The sequence below is a fragment of the Oncorhynchus clarkii genome, chromosome 31, assembly GCF_045791955.1.
Source record: "Oncorhynchus clarkii lewisi isolate Uvic-CL-2024 chromosome 31, UVic_Ocla_1.0, whole genome shotgun sequence".
In the NCBI taxonomy this organism is placed as follows: Eukaryota; Metazoa; Chordata; class Actinopteri; order Salmoniformes; family Salmonidae; genus Oncorhynchus; species Oncorhynchus clarkii.
Genome location: NC_092177.1, coordinates 7728364 through 7755384, shown reverse-complemented (window position 1 = coordinate 7755384; position 27021 = coordinate 7728364). Strand labels below are relative to the sequence as shown.

The following is a 27021-nucleotide window of genomic DNA, read 5'->3' as shown; positions in this document are numbered from 1 at the left end:
GGTGCATGGGTGGAAAAGGGGACTATAATGTGGGCTTCAATAGGACTACTGATACAATAGACCGTGTGATGTGGGCTTCAATAGGACTACTGCTACAATAGACCATGTGATGTGGGCTTCAATAGGACTACTGATACACTAGACCATGTGATGTGGGCTTCAATAGGACTACTGATATAATAGACCGTGTGATGTGGGGTTCAATAGGACTACTGGTACAATAGACCATGTGATGTGGGCTTCAATAGGACTACTGCTACAATATACCATGTGATGTGGGCTTCAATAGGACTACTGATACACTAGACCATGTGATGTGGGGTTCAATACGACTACTGATACAATAGACCATGTGATGTGGGCTTCAATAGGACTACTGATACAATAGACCATGTGATGTGGGGTTCAATACGACTACTGATACAATAGACCATGTGATGTGGGCTTCAATAGGACTACTGATACAATAGACCATGTGATGTGGGGTTCAATAGGACTACTGATACAATAGACCCAAACAACCTGATGAGAGATCAACATTATAAATAGCTACAAAAAAATGTGGATATTCAAGATGTGGTCCTGGTGTGGTCCCCCCCCCCCCCCCACCCCCCCACCCCCTGCCTGACACACACACGTATATTACAAATTTTTCACATTAGTTCAAGTTCCAAGGCTATCATGAATCACACACATTGTTATTCAAAAATCAAAGGCAGCTCAGATTATGGATAATAAATGGATGATCTTAGATCATGAGTGTAACTAACATCACACGCTTTAATTCTCAAAAAGCACTCAAAATGAAAGACATTTTAATACGAGACAAAGCAATGAACTTTGAGTTCTACAATCAAAGAGAAGCTTTTGTGTTGTGTGAGAAATCTAGACAACAGTGGAGTTTCCTGTCCCTCAAAAACAATCTGACTGATGCGGACAGGAAATGGGACAGGAAGTAGCCTTGGGGAAACAGGAAGTGCCTGAGACAATACAGATTCTGAGGATTGGCCCCCAGCTGCATTTTTAAGTCTGAAAAGGGATACAGTCACACATAAACGTTCCTTATCGACGGAGAAAAACAAACATTGCAGTTAAAATGGGAACTTGTACTTGGAAATTATGATTAGGAATCAAGAGCATCAGCCGCGAAGGTCTTAAAATCAGGAGTCAACTTCTCTTTAGTTAACGTGTGCGTTGCTATGGAAACATGTCTGAAAATCCTACCAAAAGACCGTTAGAATTGAAGTAAAACTGCATCACTAATAATAACTTTATGCAGAAAGACAAAATGTTTGAAATTCAGTCAGGACAGGCAAGACCAACGTATAACTGAGGTAATGACCTTTTAACAGCTAAACACGTTTCATGACCTCTATGGTTATACAAGCTATAACAGATTATAATGATTCCTTTTAAGGGTCAGACAGGAGTTTTTTTTATTCCCTCGGGCGTTGTTATGCTGCCATCTCTCCTCCCCTGTGACTGTCATTAGGAGTCTCAGTGGGCCATTCACTGTACAAAAGCACACTTGTCTTGGTGCATTATGCTAATTAACTTCCTAACAAACTGACAACATTCCATTGTTCTAACCCAGCGTTTTCCCGAAACTCGGTGCACGTTTTTGTTTTTGCCCTTGCACTACACAGGTGAATCAAATGATCCATGCTTGATGATTAGTTGATTATTTGAATCAGCTGTGTAGTGCTAGGGGCAAAAACCAAAACGTGCACCGAGTTCGTGAAACACTGTTCTAAACGCTCACGGCTTCCAAACACTGGGCGATGAGGAAATGTTATGACCTATTACTGCCACTGGGTGGCACTAGATACCAGGAAATATACTGTAGTAAGTAGGCTGCATGATAGGCTTAGGCTATTTTCTCTATTGGCAATGGCTATGGTATAACACTTCAAATGAAAGCTGAAGTCGAATCAAACATGAATATGAAAAAAACTAAAAAAACATGTTAGAGTCTTGAAATATTTAAATATTGTCTTTAAATTAGTTTTGAAATAGACACATTTTTACAGTATTATCATAAATTCGATATTTTACCATTTAATGGAAGGATAGCACCGTGCATACATTGTCTATTGTTTTCCTATATGAAAATACCCTGTTAAACCCCTCTGATTCAATAAGTTATAGATCAATTACCAACTAAATGCAACAAGACAAAAGTTGCAGATCCAAATTATAGTAAATCATACATGTACATTTACATATTTGTACTGTACACACACACACACACACACACTCACACGGAAACACACGCACACACCAAACCCAACACAGAGGGTGTGTCCCAAATCGCACCCTATTTCCTATATAGTTCACTACTTTTGACCAGAGTCTTATGGGCCCTGCACAAATGTAATACACTTCTATTTTTTTATTTTACCGTTATTTTCTAGGGAATAGGGTGCCATTTTGAAAACACAGCCACACAATTATATACAAACAGTGTCTTCACTCAGAGTTAGCCTAGGTCTCTTCGTCATCGCTGTGACGTTGTGCTTGTTTCTCCTCCGTCAGGCGGCTCTCATCAATGTTCTCCAGTGAGTCGGCTCTCTGTAGTACAAGGTCAGACACGTTGATACACGGTAAGGTGTTCTGCTCGGGATAAATCCAGGGCTTCAGGTTAGGGTTGTGCTTCCTCTTCCACTCTGGATACTTCTGACAGGCCTTGTAGATCTTCTTCATGGCCTAGGGGGAAGGAGCACAAATATTCAGATTCTAAATTAATGTGTTAGTTAAGAGCCTCTCAGATAAGTCTTTTTTAAATTTAACCTTAACTGACTTGCCTAGTTAAATAAAGAACAAATTCTTATTTGCAATGACAGCATACCAGGGAACAGTGGGTTAACTGCCTTGTTCAGGGGCAAGAGGACAGATGTTTGTTTACCTTGTCAACTCAGGGATTCGATCTAGAAACCTTTCGCTTACTGGCCAAACACTCTAACCACTAGGCTACCTGCTGGTTACTAGTCCAACACTCTAACCACTAGGCTACCTGCTGGTTACTGGTCCAACACTCTAACCACTAGGCTACCTGCTGGTTACTGGCCCAATGCTCTAACCACTAGGCTACCTGCTGGTTACTGGCCAAATGCTCTAACCACTAGGCTACCTGCTGGTTACTGGCCCAATGCTCTAACCACTAGGCTACCTGCTGGTTACTGGTCCAATGCTCTAACCACTAGGCTTCCTGCTGGTTACTAGTCCAACACTCTAACCACTAGGCTACCTGCTGGTTACTGGTCCAACACTCTAACCACTAGGCTACCTGCTGGTTACTGGTCCAACACTCTAACCACTAGGCTACCTGCTGGTTACTGGTCCAACACTCTAACCACTAGGCTACCTGCTGGTTACTGGCCAAATGCTCTAACCACTAGGCTACCTGCTGGTTACTGGTCCAACACTCTAACCACTAGGCTACCTACTGGTTACTGGCCAAATGCTCTAACCACTAGGCTACCTGCTGGTTACTAGTCCAACACTCTAACCACTAGACTACCTGCTGGTTACTAGTCCAACACTCTAACCACTAGGCTACCTGCTGGTTACTGTTCCAATGCTCTAACCACTAGGCTACCTGCTGGTTACTAGTCCAACACTCTAACCACTAGGCTACCTGCTGGTTACTGGTCCAACACTCTAACCACTAGGCTACCTGCTGGTTACTGGCCAAATGCTCTAACCACTAGGCTACCTGCTGGTTACTGGTCCAACACTCTAACCACTAGGCTACCTGCTGGTTACTGGCCAAATGCTCTAACCACTAGGCTACCTGCTGGTTACTAGTCCAACACTCTAACCACTAGGCTACCTGCTGGTTACTGGTCCAATGCTCTAACCACTAGGCTACCTGCTGGTTACTAGTCCAACACTCTAACCACTAGGCTACCTGCTGGTTACTGGCCAAACGCTCTAACCACTAGGCTAACTGCTGGTTACTGGCCAAACGCTCTAACCACTAGGCTACCTGCTGGTTACTGGCCAAACGCTCTAACCACTAGGCTACCTGCTGGTTACTGGCCCAATGCTCTAACCACTAGACTACCTGCTGGTTACTGGCCAAATGCTCTAACCACTAGGCTACCTGCTGGTTACTAGTCCAACACTCTAACCACTAGGCTACCTGCTGGTTACTGGTCCAATGCTCTAACCACTAGGCTACCTGCTGGTTACTAGTCCAACACTCTAACCACTAGGCTACCTGCTGGTTACTGGTCCAACACTCTAACCACTAGGCTACCTGCTGGTTACTGGCCAAATTCTCTAACCACTAGGCTACCTGCTGGTTACTAGTCCAACACTCTAACCACTAGGCTGCCTGCTGGTTACTGGTCCAACACTCTAACCACTAAGCTACCTGCTGGTTACTAGTCCAATGCTGTAACCACTAGACTACCTGCTGGTTACTGGTCCAACGCTCTAACCACTAGGCTACCTGCTGGTTACTGGCCAAATGCTCTAACCACTAGGCTACCTGCTGGTTACTGGCCCAATGCTCTAACCACTAGGCTACCTGCTGGTTACTGGCCCAATGCTCTAACCACTAGGCTACCTGCTGGTTACTAGTCCAATGCTGTAACCACTAGACTACCTGCTGGTTACTGGTCCAACGCTCTAACCACTAGGCTAACTGCTGGTTACTGGCCAAACGCTCTAACCACTAGGCTACCTGCTGGTTACTGGCCAAACGCTCTAACCACTAGGCTAACTGCTGGTTACTGGCCAAACGCTCTAACCACTAGGCTACCTGCTGGTTACTGGCCAAACGCTCTAACCACTAGGCTACCTGCTGGTTACTGGCCAAACGCTCTAACCACTAGGCTACCTGCTGGTTACTGGCCCAACGCTCTAACCACTAGGCTACCTGCTGGTTACTGGCCCAATGCTCTAACCACTAGGCTACCTGCTGGTTACTGGCCCAACGCTCTAACCACTAGGCTACCTGCTGGTTACTGGCCAAACGCTCTAACCACTAGGCTACCTGCTGGTTACTGGCCCAACGCTCTAACCACTAGGCTACCTGCTGGTTACTGGCCCAATGCTCTAACCACTAGGCTACCTGACGTCTTGCAGCCAAGTTCTGAAGGGTTTTATAAGTAGGCAATAAACAAAATAATAATTAGTTTATAAATGTGTAATAAACACTTAACACCATGGTATTATCTTTCATGGTATTCTTGATAGTGATTTTGGAATCAAAACAAGTCAAAACATCTTTGGGAAGTGCATGAAGTGCACGAACTTCCTGAAACCACTAGATGGAGACAGAGGTATCAAATAATATAGCACACTCTCTCTTCTTCTCGGGTTTCAAGATAGCACATTACCAAGACAGATTGATAATAATAATAATAATAATATTAAAATGATAATATTACCTTTGGTGCTACGAACTGAGAAGCTCTATTCACCACCCACTTGGGAAGGGAACCTGCAGTCCAAAACCAAAAACATGAAACAGGCTTCTGTCCAGACAGTGGCAAGTCAAATTCAAGGACTTTCAAGTACTTTTTCAAGCACTAATACATATTTTCAAGGACTATCCATTTGTAAATTGTTCTTATAATTCAATTGTTTCTAGTTGCCACCCGATGGCAGTATATCGCAAAAACCTCATGAAAATAAAAACATACAAAAACACAAAAAACACCTAGTATTCATCACTACCTTACAAGTTCTACTCAATAATACGTTGTTTTACTACTTATTTACTACATAAATGGTAAGTCAGTGCTGATGATGTTGTAATTTGAGTAGTGATGAGCAGAGTTTTGGGACATGTCTACTGGTGAACCAACATTTCCTATTCACATTACTACACATTTCCAGCTGAATGACTGTGTTTTTTTGGGCAATGAGGGAATCTACTAGCTACGAAAAAAGCGTCCTAACTTCCGACTGGCCACTTTGTGTGTTTCCGGCGGGAGAAGGGCAGGTGGGCTGTGTGAGGAAAACAGCACATGAACGGCCACCAGAACGGCAGGAGCACGGTTGCCGCTTGATAAAGCGGAATATCGCGGGCGACCTGTCAACGAGGCGATTGGCAAAACAGCTCTGGAGGCTGTTGCAGAGAACAAGTAGAACTGTAGAACTGGCGCTAGCAGGACGGAGCGTCGTGTCTTCCCCTCATCATGTTGCTCTTCAGGGCCGATTCACCAGTGCTCGCAATGTCAAAGTCTGACGCATTTCTTTGCAACATATACGGTGTGGGTTGGTTGGGTCCAGTGATGTAGTGGTAAAAAATGCTGGGTAAACTATACTGAACAAAAAAATAAAACGCAACATGTTGGTCCCATGTTTTCGGCGAATAAACTATAAACTACCAAAATAAAGAAAGTCTCACACTCCATGTATAAACTCCCAGCAATTTAATGGGTTTTTACCAACGTTTCGGCATCACTGTGGCTTCCTCGGGGTCATGTTTTCATGAATTGAAATGTACAAAATCCCTGAAATATTCCATAAACATAAAAGGAATCTAGATTTTCCCGGGATTTTAGTTATCAATGTGACGTTTGACGTCCCCTAACCAGTCAGTTCTGTACCTGCTTGGCTGAGTGGCAGTGTGTGTGGAATGAGCAAGCTCTCCTGGCAACCACAGCGCCAAACGCGAGGAAATAAAACTCTGGTTGTCTACCTGGAAATGAATTCGCAAGACCAATATTTTTTTTTAAATAATATTTTTAACAAACATATTTGGATCATTATCTGTTCTCCTGTCATTTTAATTCAAATACTTTTAAAGTACCAACTTGAGAAAATGTCTTATTACAGGACTTGACTCCAGTACTTGAATTTCAGTGCCTTGTGAGAACCCTGATGAAAGTTTAACACCAATACAAAACTGTTTCTATTAGGCAGACCTATGAAAAAAAGGTGTTTTTCTCTCTTTAATAAAACACACTGCTTGTTTCCTGTTGATATAGTTCCTGCAGGACCCCTGGTTTACAGTATACAGAACAGAAGTGTTGCTATACAGTAGTTCCTGTGCGACCCCTGGTTTACAACATAGTTCCTGCATGACACCTGGTTTACAGTAAGGACAGTATACAGAACAGAAGTGTTGATATAGTTCCTGCATGACATCTGGTTTACAGTAAGGACAGTATGCAGTAAATATAGTTTATACAATACCTCTGGTTTACAGTAAGGACAGCATACAGTAGATATAGTTCATGCAGGACCCCTGGTTTACAGTAAGGACAGTATACAGTAGATATAGTTCATGCAGAACCTCTGGTTTACAGTAAGGACAGTATACAGTAGATATAGTTCATGCAGGACCCCTGGTTTACAGTAAGGACAGTATACAGTAGATATAGTTCATGCAGGACCCCTGGTTTACAGTAAGGACAGTATACAGTAGATATAGTTCATGCAGGACCTCTGGTTTACAGTAAGGACAGTATACATTAGATATAGTTCATGCAGGACCTCTGGCTTACAGTAAGGACAGTATACAGTAGATATAGTTCATACAGGACCCCTGGTTTACAGTAAGGACAGTCTACAGTAGATATAGTTCATGCAGGACCCCTGGTTTACAGTAAGGACAGTATACAGTAGATATAGTTCATGCATGACCCCTGATTTACAGTAAGGACAGTATACATAACAGAAGTGTGACGATGGTGTGCCAGCTGTTTTCCATGTCATGAATTGGAGGTTTGCAACACACACACACACACACACACACACACAGAGAGTCTCTTCACACTCAAGGACAGAAATGAGGCTAGACTGTTGTTAAATGACAACGTGGCACACAGAGTAGTTGTCGACAATGTGGTGATCTGCTGCACCCTGCCATTGGGTTTACAAAAGGTGCAAGAGAAGACATACTGTATATTATAGAGAAACGGTCTCTCCACACTTTAATCAGATGCAATGTCAGCATTTAAATGGTTAAACTCTCTGTCAGTAATGGCCTTCTTTAAAACACGGACGTTAAAAGCACCTTAAATATCTTGGATAGGAAGGATATGCCACAGGTCGTATCATCCACCTAATAGGTTTCAAAAAGTTACTGATGAAGCGTAATCTTGTTGCGTTTGATCTTCGCCTGATTCCTCCCTAAGAGCTGTGTCTGTGTACACAGAGGTGTTTCAACAGGACTCTCAGTGTGGAGTGAAGCTAGGGGTCTTTCAGCTAACTGGTGTTACGTACACAGACAGACAGAGCAGTCTTCTCATAGCGCCCTATGACAGCGATGCACTGTATCCAGAACTGGTGTTGACCAGCATAGAGCTGTACCGTCAACACCAAAAACATGTCATGTTAATCATTTAAAACGTACCGTACTGTATTTAACCAGTTAAAAAAAGGTTTTACCTTTGGGATCGACCTGCGTCAGGTAATAGAGAGTGGAGGAGTTTTCTCCGTTGGACTGAATCAGGTATCCTGTCAGCAGAGACACCGCTCTCACATAGTCCTTTTTGGGCGGATATTGCTGAAATAAGACCAATCAAATCAAAGTATTATTCATTAAAGAATTACCATTAAAAAAATAACCAGTCAGCTGTTCATATATGGGGCGGCAGGGTAGCCTAGTGGTTAGAGCGTTGGACTAGTAACCGGAAGGTTGCAAGTTCAAACCCCCGAGCTGACAAGGTACAAATCTGTCGTTCTGCCCCTGAACAGGCAGTTAACCCACTGTTCCTAGGCCGTCATTGAAAATAAGAATTTGTTCTTAACTGATCTTGCCTAGTTAAATAAAGGTAAATAATATTGTGTTTAGAGTTTTTTGTTGTTGTTGTTAAACAACCCAAACTTCAACCCAGACTTCACAACAGAGGCATGAAGAGATGTTGACCCCACTTCAACAGTAGACAGGGCCTCTGGCAGGACTTTCTTACTGAGTCTGCCAAACAGCACTAATAGCATCTGTCTATTGTACAACATTCACTAGAAGACATGCTCAACTTCAGAGAAGTAAATTCATCTTCGGGTGCTGTAGCACAAAAGTAATCCTACTTGTGTGAAAACGACGACCGGCCACTCGTCCATTGTGACAGCTGATAAAATAAATACTGTTCTTTTAAATACTTTTGTGAGTGCTGGTTGCCTTTTTCATTGTGCAGTATTTCCGAGCCATCCAAAATTGTGTGTAGATAAAGGTACATACCGGGTGTTTGACAGAGTAGTTGATGATCAGGTAGTCGTTGCCCAGAGGAAGCCACGATCTCATGGTAACAAAGTCCCTGTTCTTCAGGGGGCTCGGGCACTTCCCTACAAAACACAACGACAACATGACTTCAGTGGAAGATGTTTCAATGAGTCCAAATGTCCACATACTGTAGTATTCTATTGTCAGTGATTCTCAGTGATGAACTGCCTCACAACCCAGTCTATTCAGTCTATTTATATGCCCGATTAAATTGTGTGGTTGCTGTACCTTTCTTCTGCAACATGTGGTAACAGTGGGGCCTAGTCATAGAAACACCTTTTACGTTGAGTAACATTCTTTAGTCTGCTACCTCTGTTGAATCATACCGGCACATTTTGGGGCAGCAGGGTAGCCTAGTGGTTAGAGCAATGGACTAGTAACCGAAAGGTTGCAAACTGACTCACACTGACTGGCATATTGACTCAGGCTGACTGGCACATGGACTCACCTTGACTCACACTGACCGGCACATTGAATCACCTTGACTCACACTGACCGGCACATTGAATCACCTTGACTCACACTGACCGGCACATGGACTCACCTTGACTCACACTGACCGGCACATGGACTCACCTTGACTCACACTGACCGGCACATTGAATCACCTTGACTCACACTGACCGGCACATGGACTCACCTTGACTCACACTGACCGGCACATTGACTCACACTGACCGGTACATTGACTCACCTTAACTCACACTGACTGGCATATTGACTCACACTGACCGGCACATTGACTCACACTGACCGGTACATTGACTCACCTTAACTCACACTGACTGGCAAATTGACTCAGGCTGACTGGCTCATTGACTCACCTTGACTCAAACTGACCGGTACATTGACTCACCTTGACTCACACTGACTGGCATATTGACTCACACTGACCGGCACATTGACTCACTCTGCCTCATGAATATTGATTCAATAGCAGGAGGCTTATCATCAGTAAACAATGTGACACTAACTCACAGGAGTAATATCCTACATCTGACACTAACTCACAGTGTAATATCCTATTTCAGGAGTAATATCCTATTTCTGACACTAACTCACAGGAGTAATATCCTACGTCTGACACTAACTCACAGGAGTAATATCCTACATCTGACACTAACTCACAGGAGTAATATCCTACGTCTGACACTAACTCACAGGAGTAATATCCTACATCTGACACTAACTCACAGGAGTAATATCCTACGTCTGACACTAACTCACAGGAGTAATATCCTACATCTGACACTAACTCACAGGAGTAATATCCTACGTCTGACACTAACTCACAGGAGTAATATCCTACATCTGACACTAACTCACAGGAGTAATATCCTTTATCTGTCACTAACTCACAGTGTAATATCCTATTTCAGGAGTAATATCCCCCATCTGACACTAACTCACAGGAGTAATATCCTTTATCTGACACTAACTCACAGGAGTAATATCCTACGTCTGACACTAACTCACAGGAGTAATATCCCCCATCTGACACTAACTCACAGGAGTAATATCCTTTATCTGACACTAACTCACAGGAGTAATATCCTACGTCAGACACTAACTCACAGGAGTAATATCCTACATCTGACACTAACTCACAGGAGTAATATCCTTTATCTGTCACTAACTCACAGTGTAATATCCTATTTCAGGAGTAATATCCCCCATCTGACACTAACTCACAGGAGTAATATCCTACGTCTGACACTAACTCACAGGAGTAATATCCTACGTCTGACACTAACTCACAGGAGTAATATCCTACGTCTGACACTAACTCACAGGAGTAATATCCTACGTCTGACACTAACTCACAGGAGTAATATCCTACATCTGACACTAACTCACAGGAGTAATATCCTACGTCAGACACTAACTCACAGGAGTAATATCCTACATCTGACACTAACTCACAGGAGTAATATCCTTTATCTGTCACTAACTCACAGTGTAATATCCTATTTCAGGAGTAATATCCCCCATCTGACACTAACTCACAGGAGTAATATCCTACGTCTGACACTAACTCACAGGAGTAATATCCTACATCTGACACTAACTCACAGGAGTAATATCCCCCATCTGACACTAACTCACAGGAGTAATATCCTACGTCTGACACTAACTCACAGGAGTAATATCCTACGTCTGACACTAACTCACAGGAGTAATATCCTACATCTGACACTAACTCACAGGAGTAATATCCTACGTCTGACACTAACTCACAGGAGTAATATCCTACGTCTGACACTAACTCACAGGAGTAATATCCTACGTCTGACACTAACTCACAGGAGTAATATCCTACGTCTGACACTAACTCACAGGAGTAATATCCTACATCTGACACTAACTCACAGGAGTAATATCCTACGTCTGACACTAACTCACAGGAGTAATATCCTACGTCTGACACTAACTCACAGGAGTAATATCCTACATCTGACACTAACTCACAGGAGTAATATCCTACGTCTGACACTAACTCACAGGAGTAATATCCTACGTCTGCGTTGACAGTGAGTCTGCCGATGTCGTGGGTGTCGATCATGTTGCTGTCCCATTTCTTCCGGTAGCTGGTGTCATGAAGGACGTCGTAAAGGGTCTCGGCAGTCACGTCCTTACACACTATCCTCATCTGAAACAATAAGTAAGAGACAACAATTAGTTGAGGAATACAATTAGGTAATAACCTATGCCGATAAACCCCGTTACCACGGTAACAACGTAGAAATGACTAGGTAACGACTTTGTTGCCACTACAGTTATTACTGTGTAGTCACATAGGACTGGCTTAGCTATGAATAACATGGGTAGAACGGGGACTGACTCCTCTTCTCTGAAACGGCGTTCTCTGAAGCTAGAACTGTCTTTGGTATCAATTAAGTTTAGAACGATGCATTTTTTAGGAAGAAACAAAAACAAGAGATCTGACACAGAAGCTGTTACTGTCTCTCTTCCAGAAGGATTTGATGTTGACACGTTGTTATGTTGAATGTTGCCCATAGATCAGTCTGTTTATAAAAGCAGGTGAGAGGACAGTACACCACCATAACAACAACGACAACACTTGAAGTTGAGGAAGCTCAATATATTATATTGCTGTAATATCCGTGTGACCACATGGAACCAACGGAATATACCAGAACCTACCTAAATTAATTAATTTACAATATGAGATATATTAGTTGAATTAATAATAAACTATATGAAGTGTTTCCTTGGAGATATTACGTAAGATTACAACCATCTTAATGCGCCCTGTTTCCATTATAGTGTACATCATATTAAACTCCATGCAGTGTAGTGTACATCATATTAAACTCCATCCAGTGTAGTGTACATCATATTAAACTCCATCCAGTGTAGTGTACATCATATTAAACTCCATCCAGTGTAGTGTACATCATGTTAAACTCCATCCAGTGTAGTGTACATCATATTAAACTCCATCCAGTGTAGTGTACATCATATTAAACTCCATCCAGTGTAGTGTACATCATATTAAACTCCATCCAGTGTAGTGTACATCATATTAAACTCCATCCAGTGTAGTGTACATCATATTAAACTCCATCCAGTGTAGTGTACATCATATTAAACTCCATCCAGTGTAGTGTACATCAGGTTAAACGGTTTACAGTAGACCTAGCTACGGCAGGTGGTTAGAGTGTTGGACTAGTAACCGGAAGGTTGCAAGTTCAAATCCCCGAGCTGACAAGGTACAAATCTGTCGTTCTGCCCCTGAACAAGGCAGTTAACCCACTGTTCCCAGGCCATCATTGAAAATAAGAATTTGTTCTTAACTGACTTGCCTAGTTAAATAAAGTTAAAATTAAAAAAAAATTAAAACAAGCCAATCACAGTGTATTATATTACAATGTAAACAAGCAATAAATGGATTTTCCCCATTTCTCTGACTGATGACTGATGAATATACCATTCTGCCTGCATCACAGCAGCAGATTGGGAGAGGATCATGGGATAGCTGGGGACCACAGCAGCAGAGTGGGAGAGGATTATGGGATAGCTGGGGACCACAGCAGCAGATTGGGAGAGGATCATGGGATAGCTGGGGGCCACAACAGCAGATTGGGAGAGGATCATGGGATAGCTGGGGGCCACAGCAGCAGAGTGGGAGAGGATCATGGGATAGCTGGGGGCCACAGCAGCAGAGTGGGAGAGGATCATGGGATAGCTGGGGGCCACAGCAGCAGAGTGGGAGAGGATCATGGGATAGCTGGGGGCCACAGCAGCAGAGTGGGAGAGGATCATGGGATAGCTGGGGGCCACAGCAGCAGAGTGGGAGAGGATCATGGGATAGCTGGGGACCTTCAAGCCTTTCCTTATGTCTGAGTTTGGGAGAGGAAGGAAGGACTAGGAGAGGTGTCGGTGGTCAGAAGTTGAGTGTTTGTATTTAACCATGAGGCTGCAACAGGAGTTTCCCATAACACTTAGTATGGATACTCTCTTCATCAAGCATTATAAGCACATGTATAACACATTGTTAGCTGCGTATAATGCATTATAAGCACATGTATAACACCTTGTTAGCTGCGTATAATGGGGGCGGCAGGGTAGCCTAGGGGTTAGAGCGTTGGACTAGTAGCCAAAAAAAGTTGCAAGTTCAAATCCCCGAGCTGACAAGGTACAAATCTGTCGTTCTGCACCCTGAACAGGCAGTTAACTAACTGTTCCTAGACCGTCATTGAAAATAAGAATTTGTTCTTACCTGACTTGCCCAGTTAAATAAAGGTAAAATAAAATAATGCATTATAATGCACAACTTAGTTTACTTTCCTGGTGCTCTCCATAGCTGTAGTAAATATGTTTATTTAGACTCTTCTGTGATCAATGAGCTTTACTCTAACCAGTTATCTTCAGTGGGGGGGGGGGGGAATTGGCAATTTGACTTCTGTAACAACAACATGGCAGATCAAATACTGGACTCTTTGTGACTAAAGATTTAGGAAAAGACAGGATTCAAGATGAATGTGGAAACTACCGGACAAAGAGATGATGCATTCAATTCAATTTGACCCATTGTCATAAGGGTGTAAGGTACAGGATAGGAATATTGTAAAGAAGGGTTAGGTGGGTCTAGCCCGGAATAAGCATTCCACTTCCTTCCATTCTAAATCTGACTAACTTTAGTTGATCAGTGTGCAGGGACGACGGTGCTGTATATAGCATGCCAGGTGCAACACGATCAGATATTGTGCGTCGGGTCAACGTACCAAACGGCTCCATGTAACTCAATCAGTAGATAGCTGACGGTGAGTTAATAATTCACCATCACACCTCCCCCTCTGTCCAACCCCCGTCCGGGCCTGGCTTCTAACAGAAGGCTTAGTCACTCCTCATTTCCACTGCCTGGGTTGGCTCCTTTAGGTTAGGTTATGTCCCTCTGAATGGAACGTCGTCAATACCTCGACGCGTACGTTCTATTATTCAGGAGAAGTGCATCACTGCCTCGGAAAGATTCATGCAGTATAAAGAGAGGTCTATCTAGCCATCATCTCCTGTTATGTTGACGTTTGTGCTGGGTGTCGAAAATGATTTTCTCATTTTTATCCTTCTAAACAATCCATCATTCCTACCCTGTTTCTTCTTTTTCCTCTTTATTTACCCCATCTGGGTTCCCGACGGGGTCAGCTGGAGGTTCTTCAGTAAGGGCTGTTACCCTCTTGGCCTGGCAGCAGGGGGGAATCAGGTTTCCTCATTACTAGCTGCTAGCCATTACCACAGTTTTCCACTGTTAATTTTTCAGGATGTCTCCTGGGTGGACGTTACCTCAGAGACCCAGACTGCCTTTCCTTTCTGACAGAGAGAAACCAGAGGTCTACAGAGGCATGGTCAGACCATCTACTATCTTGACTAAAACCCAAACATGTGATCATATTACTCCATTGCTATCCTCTCTCTACACTGGCTTCCTGTTAAGGCTAGGGCTGATTTCAAGGTTTTACTGCTAACCTACAACACATTCAAATTGACTTGCTCCTACTTATCTCTCCGATTTCTTCCTGTCGTACATACCTACACATACGCTACAATCACAAGACGCAGGTCTCCTTATTGTCCCTAGAATTTCTAAGTAAACAGTAGGAGGCAGGGCTTTCTGCTATAGAACTAAATTTTTATGGAACGGTCTTTATTGAACACTCATCTCTTCAGTAGGTCCTATGATTGAGTGTAGTCTGGCCCAGGGGTGCGAAGGTGAACGGCAAGGCGCTGTCTCTGCCTGGTCGGCTCCCCTCTCTCCACTGGGATTCTCTGCCTCTGACCCTATTACGGGGGCTGAGTCACTGGCTTACTGGTGCTCTTCCATGCCGTCCCTAGGAGGGATGAGTCACTTGAGTGGGTTGAGTCACTGACGGGATCTTCCTGTCCGGTTTTGCACCCCCTCGGGCTTGTGCGGTGGAGGAGATCTTCGAGGGCTATACTCAGCCTTGTCTCAGAGTCTGTTGATATCCCTCTAGGGGTGTGGGGGGGCTATACTCAGCCTAGTCTCAGGGTAGTAAGTTAGTGGTCTGTTGATATCCCTCTAGGGGTGTGTGGGGGCTATACTCAGCCTTGTCTCAGGGTAGTAAGTTAGTGGTCTGTTGATATCCCTCTAGGGGTGTGTGGGGGCTATACTCAGCCTAGTCTCAGAGTCTGTTGATATCCCTCTAGGGGTGTGGGGACTGTGCTTTGACAAAGTGGGTGAGGTTATATCCTGCCTGGTTAGCCCTATCCGGGGGTATCGTCGGACAGGGCCACAGTGTCCCCCGACCCTCACTGTCGCAGCCTCCAGTATCTATGCTGCAATAGTCTATGTGCTGATGGGCTAGGGTCAGTCTGTTATATCTGGTATAATTCTCCTGTCTTATCTGGTGTCCTGTGTGAATTTAACTATGCTCTCTCTAATTCTCTCTCTCCCTCCACTCCTGGAGGACCTGAGCCCAGGACGATGCCGCAGAACTACCTGGCCTGATGACTCCTGGCTGTACCCGGTCCACCTGGTCTGGGTGGAACCCTGACCTGTTCACCGGATGTGCTACCTTGTCCTGGACTTTCTCTCACACACACACACACACACACACACACACACACACACACACACACACACACACACACACACACACACACACACACACACACACACACACACACACCTGCTGTCTTGACCTCTGAATGCTCGGCTATGAAAAGCCAACTGACATTTACTACTGACATACTGACCTGTTGCACCCTCAACAATCTGGCCTTAATGGCCAGGTCTCTTATAACCTCCACCCGGCACAGCCAGAACAGGACTGGCCACCCCTCATAGCCTGGTTCCTCTCTAGGTTTCTTCCAAGGTTTCCTGCCTTTCTAGGGAGTTTTTCCTAGCCAAAGTGCTTCTACACCTGCATTGCTTGCTGTTTGGGTTTTAGGCTGGGTTTCTGTACAGCACTTTGTGACATCTGCTGATGTAAAAAGGGCTTTATAAATACATTTAGTCTTACCTAGGAATACAGTATAGCTGGCTTCTACAGAGGCATGGACAGATCACAGAGTCTTCACAGACAAGTGGGCAGTAATGTTGTCTAGTGTGTTGAGGGTTCTGTTTCTGAATTACAGTGCCTTGCGAAAGTATTCGGCCCCCTTGAACTTTGCGACCTTTTGCCACATTTCAGGCCTCAAACATAAAGATATAAAACTTTTTTTTTTTTTGTGAAGAATCAACAACAAGTGGGACACAATCATGAAGTGGAACAACATTTATTGGATATTTAAAACTTTTTTAACAAATCAAAAACTGAAAAATTGGGCGTGCAAAATTATTCAGCCCCCTTAAGTTAATACTTTGTAGCGCCACCTTTTGCTGCGATTACAGCTGTAAGTCGCTTGGGGTATGTCTCTATCAGTTTTGCACATCGAGAGACCGAAAATTTTTTCCCATTCCTCCTTGCAAAACAGCTCGAGCTCAGTGAGGTTGGATGGAGAGCATTTGTGAACAGCAGTTTTCAGTTCTTTCCACAGATTCTCGATTGGATTCAGGTCTGGACTTTGAATTGACCATTCTAACACCTGGATATGTTTATTTTTGAACCATTCCATTGTAGATTTTGCTTTATGTTTTGGATCATTGTCTTGTTGGAAGACAAATCTCTGTCCCAGTCTCAGGTCTTTTGCAGACTCCATCAAGTTTTCTTCCAGAATGGTCCTGTATTTGGCTCCATCCATCTTCCCATCAATTTTAACCATCTTCCCTGTCCCTGCTGAAGAAAAGCAGGCCCAAACCATGATGCTGCCACCACCATGTTTGACAGTGGGGATGGTGTATTCAGCTGTGTTGCTTTTACGCCAAACATAACGTTTTGCATTGTTGCCAAAAAGTTCAATTTTGGTTTCATCTGACCAGAGCACCTTCTTCCACATGTTTGGTGTGTTTCCCAGGTGGCTTGTGGCAAACTTTAAACAACACTTTTTATGGATATCTTTAAGAAATGGCTTTCTTCTTGCCACTCTTCCATAAAGGCCAGATTTGTGCAATATACGACTGATTGTTGTCCTATGGACAGAGTCTCCCACCTCAGCTGTAGATCTCTGCAGTTCATCCAGAGTGATCATGGGCCTCTTGGCTGCATCTCTGATCAGTCTTCTCCTTGTATGAGCTGAAAGTTTAGAGGGACGGCCAGGTCTTGGTAGATTTGCAGTGGTCTGATACTCCTTCCATTTCAATATTATCGCTTGCACAGTGCTCCTTGGGATGTTTAAAGCTTGGGAAATCTTTTTGTATCCAAATCCGGCTTTAAACTTCTTCACAACAGTATCTCGGACCTGCCTGGTGTGTTCCTTGTTCTTCATGATGCTCTCTGCGCTTTTAACGGACCTCTGAGACTATCACAGTGCAGGTGCATTTATACGGAGACTTGATTACACACAGGTGGATTGTATTTATCCTCATTAGTCATTTAGGTCAACATTGGATCATTCAGAGATCCTCACTGAACTTCTGGAGAGAGTTTGCTGCACTGAAAGTAAAGGGGCTGAATAATTTTGCACACCCAATTTTTCAGTTTTTGATTTGTTAAAAAAGTTAGAAATATCCAATAAATGTCGTTCCACTTCATGATTGTGTCCCACTTGTTGTTGATTCTTCACAAAAAAATACAGTTTTATATCTTTATGTTTGAAGCCTGAAATGTGGCAAAAGGTCGCAAAGTTCAAGGGGGCCGAATACTTTCGCAAGGCACTGTACTTGTTAAGACCCTACTTTGTTACAGTATGCATCTACATAGGCTATATTGCTATACTGCTATATTACTACCCTGTTATACGACTATACTGCTATACTGCTATACTACTACCCTGCTATACTGCTACCCTGCTATACTGCTACCATGCTATACTACTATACTGCTATACTACTACCCTGCTATACTGCTACCCTGCTATACTACCATACGGCTATACTACTACCCTGCTATACTACTATACTGCTATACTACTACCCTACTATACTGCTATACTACTATACTGCTATACTACTATAATGCTATACTACTACCCTGCTCTACTACTACCCTGCTATACTACTACCCTGCTATACTACTACCCTGCTATAATACTATACTGCTATACTACTATACTGCTATACTACAACCCTGCTCTACTACTACCCTGATATACTACTGCCCTGATATACTACTATACTACCACCCTGCAATACTACTATAATGCTATACTGCTATACTTCTATACTACTACCCTGCTATACTGCTATACTACTATACTGCTATACTGCTATACTACTACCCTGTTGTACTGCTATACTACCACCCTGATATACCACTGTACTGCTATACTACTATACTACTATACTACTACCCTGCTATACTGTTATACTACTATACTGCTATACTACTATACTACTACCCTGCTATACTGCTATACTACTATACTGCTATACTACTATCCTGCTATACTACTACCCTGCTAGTCTACTACCCTGCTATACTACTATACTGCTACCCTGCTGTACTACTATACTACTATACTGCTATACTACTGCCCCACTATACTGCTATACTACTACCATGCTATACTACTACCCTGCTATACTGCTACCCTGCTAGACAAGGTAGCATGTCCAGTAAACAGGTCAGGGTTCCATAGCCGCAGGCAGAACAGTTGAAACTAGAGCAGTAGCACGACCAGGTGGACTGGGGACAGCAAGGAGTCATCATGTCAGGTAGTCCTGAGGCATGGTCCTAGGGCTCAGGTCCTCCGAGAGAAGAGAGAAAGAGAGCGAGAAAAAGAGGGAGCATACTTATACAGGACACCGGATAAGACAGGAGAAGTACTCCAGATATAACAGACTGGCCCTAGCTGCCCGACACAAACTATTGCAGCATAAATACTGGAGGCCCTGGACAGTGCCAAACAGGAAGGATATAACCCCACCCTCCAGATATAACAGACTGGCCCTAGCCCCCCGACACAAACTATTGCAGCATAAATACTGGAGGCCCTGGACAGGGCCAAACAGGAAGGATATAACCCCACCCACTTTGCCAAGGTACAGCCCCCACACCACTAGAGGAATATCTTCAACTACCAATGTACTACTCTGAGAACAGGCAGAGTTTAGCCCATGAAGACATCCCCCATGACACAAACCCAATACTGCTATACTGCTATACTATACTGCGATACTATACTGCTATACTGCTATACTACACCTCTACACTATACTGCTATACTATACTGCTATACTACACTACTATGCTGCTATACTGTCTTGCCTATGCCATTCGGCCATCACTCATTCATAGATTTTTATGTACATATTCTTATTAATTCCTTTACACTTGTGTGTATTGTGTAGTTGTTGTGAAATTGTTAGATTACTTGTTAGATATTACTGCACGGTCGGAACTAGAAGCACAAGCTTTTCGCTACACTCGCATTAACATCTGCTAACCATGTGTATGTGACCATTAACATCTGCTAACCATGTGTATGTGACCATTAACATCTGCTAACCATGTGTATGTGACCATTAACATCTGCTAACCATGTGTATGTGACCAATAACATCTGCTAACCATGTGTATGTGACCAATAAAATTTGATTTGATACTACACTGCTATACTACTATACCGCTTTAATATACTGCTATACTATACTGTAATACTACTGTACTGCTATACTACTATACTGTAATACTACTGTACTGCTATACTACTATACTGTAATACTACTGTACTGCTATACTACTATACACTATACTACTACCCTTCTATACTATTATACTGCTATACTACTGTACAATATTACACTGCTATACTACTACCCTACTATACTGCTATACTATACTATACTACTACTACTATACCACCGCCCTACTGCTATACTACTACCATGCTATACTGCTACCCTGCTATACTCTAGTGCGGAATTAGGAGCCATCTGAATTCCAATCACAAACCTTCCGTGAAATATGAATTCCTCCTCTGGAAAAGATAAGGATGTTAGGACATGAGAAAGATATGTTTTGGGAAACCCTATGAATTCTTGGTAAAGGAGAGCAACATTTCACTGCATAATGTTGCTGTGCCAAACGATCATAAATGAGAGGAAGCTCTCCTGCTAATAACTTAGGATTCTCTCTCTCCATCTCTCTCTCTCTCTCTCACTCTCTCCATCTCTCTCTCTCTCTCGCTTTTTCTCTCTCTCTCTCTCTCTCTCGCTTTTTCTCTCTCTCTCCATCTCTCGCTCTCTCTCCCTCTCTCTATCTCTCTCTTGCTTTTTCTCTCTCTCTCTCTCCCTCTCTCTCTCTCCATCTCTCCATCTCTCTCTCGCTTTTTCTCTCTCTCTCCATCTCTCCATCTCTCTCTCTTTCTCTCTCTCCATCTCTCTCTCGCTTTTTCTCTCTCTCTCTCTCCATCTCTCTCTCTTTCTCTCTCTATCTCTCTCTCTCTCTCCCTATCTCTCTCTGTCTCTCTCCATCTCTCTCTCTCTCTCATCATTATATCATCATAGCCCTATTCACTAAACACCCAATGAGACATGAAACTCAGACTGAATAAACTGCTCTCGTATCAACAAGCATTTGCTGCAAGATGAGAAACCACTGCAGTTATTTATCTAGTGAGTGTTACAGTATAGGAGAGGAGAGAGAGTATTAGAGCAGACACAGCAGTATGGGTAATGTAATGCTCCAGGGGTCTCTAAGGGGGGGTGGGGGGGACAGAAGTCTAAGGGGGAGGACAGAAGAGAAACACAGCAGTATGGGTAATGTCATGCTCCAGGGGTCTCTAAGGGGGGGGGGGGGGGGGGGGGGGGGGGGGGGGGTGACAGAAGAGAACCACAGCAGTATGGGTAATGTAATGCTCCAGGGGTCTCTAAGGGGGGGTGGGGGGGACAGAAGTCTAAGGGGGAGGACAGAAGAGAAACACAGCAGTATGGGTAATGTCATGCTCCAGGGGTCTCTAAGGGGGGGGGGGGGGGGGACAGAAGAGAACCACAGCAGTATGGGTAATGTAATGCTCCAGGGGTCTCTAAGGGGGGGGGGGAGGACAGAAGAGAAACACAGCAGTATGGGTAATGTAATGCTCCAGGGGTCTCTAAGGAGGAGGACAGAAGAGAAACACAGCAGTATGGGTAATATAATGCTCCAGGGGTCTCTAAGGGGGAGGACAGAAGAGAACCACAGCTGTATGGGTAATGTAATGCTCCAGGGGTCTCTAAGGGGGGGGGGGGGGGGGGGGACAGAAGAGAACCACAGCAGTATGGGTAATGTAATGCTCCAGGGGTCTCTAAGGGGGGGTGGGGGGGACAGAAGTCTAAGGGGGAGGACAGAAGAGAAACACAGCAGTATGGGTAATGTCATGCTCCAGGGGTCTCTAAGGGGGGGGGGGGGGGACAGAAGAGAACCACAGCAGTATGGGTAATGTAATGCTCCAGGGGTCTCTAAGGGGGGGGGGGAGGACAGAAGAGAAACACAGCAGTATGGGTAATGTAATGCTCCAGGGGTCTCTAAGGAGGAGGACAGAAGAGAAACACAGCAGTATGGGTAATATAATGCTCCAGGGGTCTCTAAGGGGGAGGACAGAAGAGAACCACAGCTGTATGGGTAATGTAATGCTCCAGGGGTCTCTAAGGGGGGGGGGGGGGGGGGGGACAGAAGAGAACCACAGCAGTATGGGTAATGTAATGCTCCAGGGGTCTCTAAGGGGGGGGGGGGGGAGGACAGAAGAGAACCTGGGTAATGTTTATTTTATTTATTTTACCTTTATTTAACCAGGCAAGTCAGTTAAGAACAAATTCTTATTTTCAATGACGGCCTGGGAACAGTGGGTTAACTGCCTGTTCAGGGGCAGAACGACAGATTTGTACCTTGTCAGCTCGGGGGTTTGAACTCGCAACCTTCCGGTTACTAGTCCAACGCTCTAACCACTAGGCTACCCTGCCGCCCCGTAATGCTCCAGGGGTCTCTAAGGAGGAGGACAGAAGAGAACCACAGCAGTATGGGTAATATAATGCTCCAGGGGTCTCTAAGGAGGGGGGAGGACAGAAGAGAAACACAGCAGTATGGGTAATGTCATGCTCCAGGGGTCTCTAAGGGGGGGGGGGGGGGGAGGACAGAAGAGAACCACAGCTGTATGGGTAATGTTTATTTTATTTATTTTACCTTTATTTAACCAGGCAAGTCAGTTAAGAACAAATTCTTATTTTCAATGACGGCCTGGGAACAGTGGGTTAACTGCCTGTTCAGGGGCAGAACGACAGATTTGTACCTTGTCAGCTCGGGGGTTTGAACTCGCAACCTTCCGGTTACTAGTCCAACGCTCTAACCACTAGGCTACCCTGCCGCCCCGTAATGCTCCAGGGGTCTCTAAGGAGGAGGACAGAAGAGAACCACAGCAGTATGGGTAATATAATGCTCCAGGGGTCTCTAAGGAGGGGGGAGGACAGAAGAGAAACACAGCAGTATGGGTAATGTAATGCTCCAGGGGTCTCTAAGGGGGGGGGGGGGGCACTAATGTGCCACTAATGTGGTTAAGAGACCAGCACATATGGTCTCTAACTCATGGTTGACTATGTTAACAGTCACCAGTGCATTACAAAGCCTAAACCCTGGTGCACTTAATGACCTACCTAATCATTACTGAATGCCATGGTATTCACAGAGGTAAACCTCCATCTCAAGTCTAGCTACTCTAGTCTACTCCGGACACAATATCATGAATAAGGCTGTATACAGTATTAATTGATGATTATATTCATTTAAACATTAAACATTATGATTCCACACATTAGATTGGAACCTGTTCGGGTATTATCATATTTTTTGTATCTTAAGAAGCTACAGTAGTCGGGTTTCTCTTGGAAATCCCAAGTTCCACACTTCCAGCCTCCTCTCCTCTCCGCAGTGCGGTGCTTTCCCTTTAAGCACAGCACCAGACCTATCAGAAGGATGCTGTAGTAGCGACATACTTGCCTTTAGTTTCTGGATAGTTTTACACTCTTCATCCCTGCACCACACCGTCACGCTTCCCTTGTTGTAGCGCGCTGTCCATCCTTCGTGGTTTTCACATTGTTCCTTGAAAGAGGTAAAGTCTGTATCGTCTGGTATCTGAACGGGCATCTTCCCGTACCCTACTTGTGATGTGGTTCAAATATATCAGTAGGAGATTGGCGACAGACAGAGTGGCAATCCCCTTCTTCCTTTATCTCTGTTAGCTCCCACTGCAATGCTGAGTTTGATGGTGATGGTAGATGTCAGCACAAAGTGCTTTCCAGGGGAAATTCAGTTCAAGTCCCAATAACAAGTAGAAGCGAATTTAATGGTAGAGCTATGACTAATTGACGAGGACTTTTGTCCGGAGTCCTGTTGATACTGGCACTTACTTTCAGCAGGTGCACCTACGTCGTACTAACGTCCCCTGGCGCTCTCACCCCCTATCGTCGTCATAGTGGTGGAGCACGGTAAATAGATAGAGGCGTCATCACGTTACCGATATCCCGATTTCAGGTGCGGTAGTCCTAGACAACATGGCGCGCATTCAGTCAGACTGACAGATGAACAACAAGATCAGGTGTCATGATTTATGATGTATACTAGAGGAGATTGTTTTCCGTTCCCTCTGTGTTGATTTGATCCTATTGTCTGCTGGTGAGGTGAGGTGAAAAAGCGCTGCAATTTATCCAACAGCCTGTAATAAAGTTGTAATAACCCAATAAATACATTTGTAATCACTTTATAATCACATTTTATTCATTTTGCATCTCTAAACGCATCACTCTGCCCACTAATGAGTTATTGTATATAAGAACAATGGTTTTAGGATACAACAGATTAGGCATATTGTATTATATTTTTTTCCATCTATGTAACATTGCAAAAATCAGAAACTTCCTGTCCACAAAAATGATGCAGAAAAATTCATCCATGCTTTTGTTACTTCTAGGTTAGACTACTGCAATGCTCTACTTTCCGGCTACCCGGATAAAGCACTAAATAAACTTCAGTTAGTGCTAAATACGGCTGCTAGAATCCTGACTAGAACCAAAAAGAATTATCATATTACTCCAGTGCTAGCCTCCCTACACTGGCTTCCTATCAAGGCAAGGGCTGATTTCAAGGTTTTACTGCTAACCTACAAAGCATTACATGGGCTTGCTCCTACCTATCTCTCTGATTTGGTCCTGCCGTACATACCTACACGTACGCTACAGTCACAATAAGCAGGCCTCCTAATTGTCCCTAGAATTTCTAAGCAAACAGCTGGAGGCAGGGCTTTCTCCTATAGAGCTCCATTTTTATGGAATGGTCTGCCTACCCATGTAAGAGACGCAAACTCGGTCTCAACCTTTAAGTCTTTACTGAAGACTCATCTCTTCAGTGGGTCATATGATTGAGTGTAGTCTGGCCCAGGAGTGTGAAGGTAAACGGAAAGGCTCTGGAGCAACGAACCTTCCTTGCTGTCTCTGCCTGGCCGGTTCCCCTCTCTCCACTGGGATTCTCTGCCTCTAGCCCTATTACAGGGGCTGAGTCACTGGCTTACTGGTGCTCTTTCATGCCGTCCCTAAGAGGGGTGCGTCACTTGAGTGGGTTGAGTCACTGATGTGATCTTCCTGTCTGGGTTGGCGCCCCCCCTTGGGTTGTGCCGTGGCGGAGATCTTTGTGGGCTATACTCAGCCTTTTCTCGGGATGGTAAGTTGGTGGTTGAAGATATCCCTCTAGTGGTGTGGGGGCTGTGCTTTGGCAAAGTGGGTGGGATTATATCCTTCCTGTTTGGCCCTGTCCGGGGTGGGGCCACAGTGTCTCCTGACCCCTCCTGTCTCAGCCTCCAGTATTTATGCTGCAGTAGTTTATGTGTCGAGGGGCTGGGGTCAGTTTGTTATATCTGGAGTACTTCTCCTGTCTTATCCGGTGTCCTGTGTGAATTTAAGTATGCTCTCTCTAATTCTCTCTTTCTTTCTCTCTCTCGGAGGATCTGAGCCCTAGGACCATGCCTCAGGACTACCTGGCATGATGACTCCTTGCTGTCCCCAGTCCACCTGGCCGTGCTGCTGCTCCAATTTCAACTGTTCTGCCTGCGGCTATGGAATCCTGACCTGTTCACCGGACGTGCTACTTGTCCCAGACCTATTATTTGACCATGCTGGTCATTTATGAACATTTGAACATCTTGGCCATGTTCTGTTATAATCTCTACCTGGCACAGCCAGAAGAGGACTGGCCACCCCTCATAGCCTGGTTCCTCTCTAGGTTTCTTCCTAGGTGTTGGCCTTTCTAGGGAGTTTTTCCTAGCCAACGTGCTTCAACACCTGCATTGCTTGCTGTTTGGGGTTTTAGGCTGGGTTTCTGTACAGCACTTTGAGATATCAGCTGATGTACGAAGGGCTATATAAATACATTTGATTTGATATATTGTGTAAAATAGCCTAAATTGTTGTACTATGATTTTAGATGTGTTTTAAGGTTTTATTTCAGCTTTGCATTGCCACAACCACTAACAGCCACCAGAAATGTTACAGAAAGTATGAACAATAGTTTTCAGGAGACATCCTACCATGAGAGGGCACTCATCCACCTGAAGAGCAATCATGATGATGATGATGATAATGAGACATCCTACCATGAGAGGGCACTCATCCACCTGAAGAGCAATCATGATGATGATGATGATAATGAGACATCCTACCATGAGAGGGCACTCATCCACCTGAAGAGCAATCATGATGATGATGAGGATAATGACGCTAATGATGATTAACGATGATAATAATGATGCCGATAATGATAACAGTGGTAATAATGATGGGGATAATGATGAGTATAAGGATAATGATGATATTAGTGATAATGATGTTAATCATGATCATGACGATAATGATGTTAATGATGATTATAATGATAGTGGTAATAATGATGGTGATAATAATGATGATGATGATGGTAATGATGATTATAATGATAGTGGTAATAATGATGGTGATAATAATGATCATGATGAAAATAATAATGATACTAGTGGTAATAATGATGGTGATAATGATGATGGTGATAATGATGATGATGATGATAATGACTATGATGATAATAATTCTGGGTTGACCGGGGTGCTGGCGTTGGAAATCAGCGACGAGACCTGGGTCCAGGATGTCCACAGCAGTGACCTTGCACCCCTCCTCTGGGCCATAACCCTCCCAGTCAACCAGGTACTGGAATCCCCTGCCCCGAGGTCGAACCTTCAGGAGACGCCTCACTGTGTACGCCGGTTGGCCATCGATGAGACGGGGAAGAGGGGTGGGCCTGGAAACAGGAGACAAAGGGCTG

General features: G+C 44.1%; 1 protein-coding gene across 1 annotated transcript; it reads right to left on the bottom strand.

The window, feature by feature from the left end:
* Positions 1 to 760: 760 nt before the first annotated feature.
* Positions 761 to 24113, bottom strand: LOC139390925 (START domain-containing protein 10-like). Its single transcript, XM_071138325.1, has 6 exons — positions 23677 to 24113; positions 11690 to 11837; positions 9146 to 9249; positions 8353 to 8470; positions 5400 to 5452; positions 761 to 2706 (listed from the first exon to the last, which is right to left on the bottom strand). Exons 1-6 carry the CDS (start codon positions 23821 to 23823, stop codon positions 2485 to 2487), a joined length of 792 nt encoding a protein of 263 aa, XP_070994426.1. The 5' UTR covers positions 23824 to 24113; the 3' UTR covers positions 761 to 2484.
* Between the last annotated feature and the right edge of the window lie 2908 nt (positions 24114 to 27021).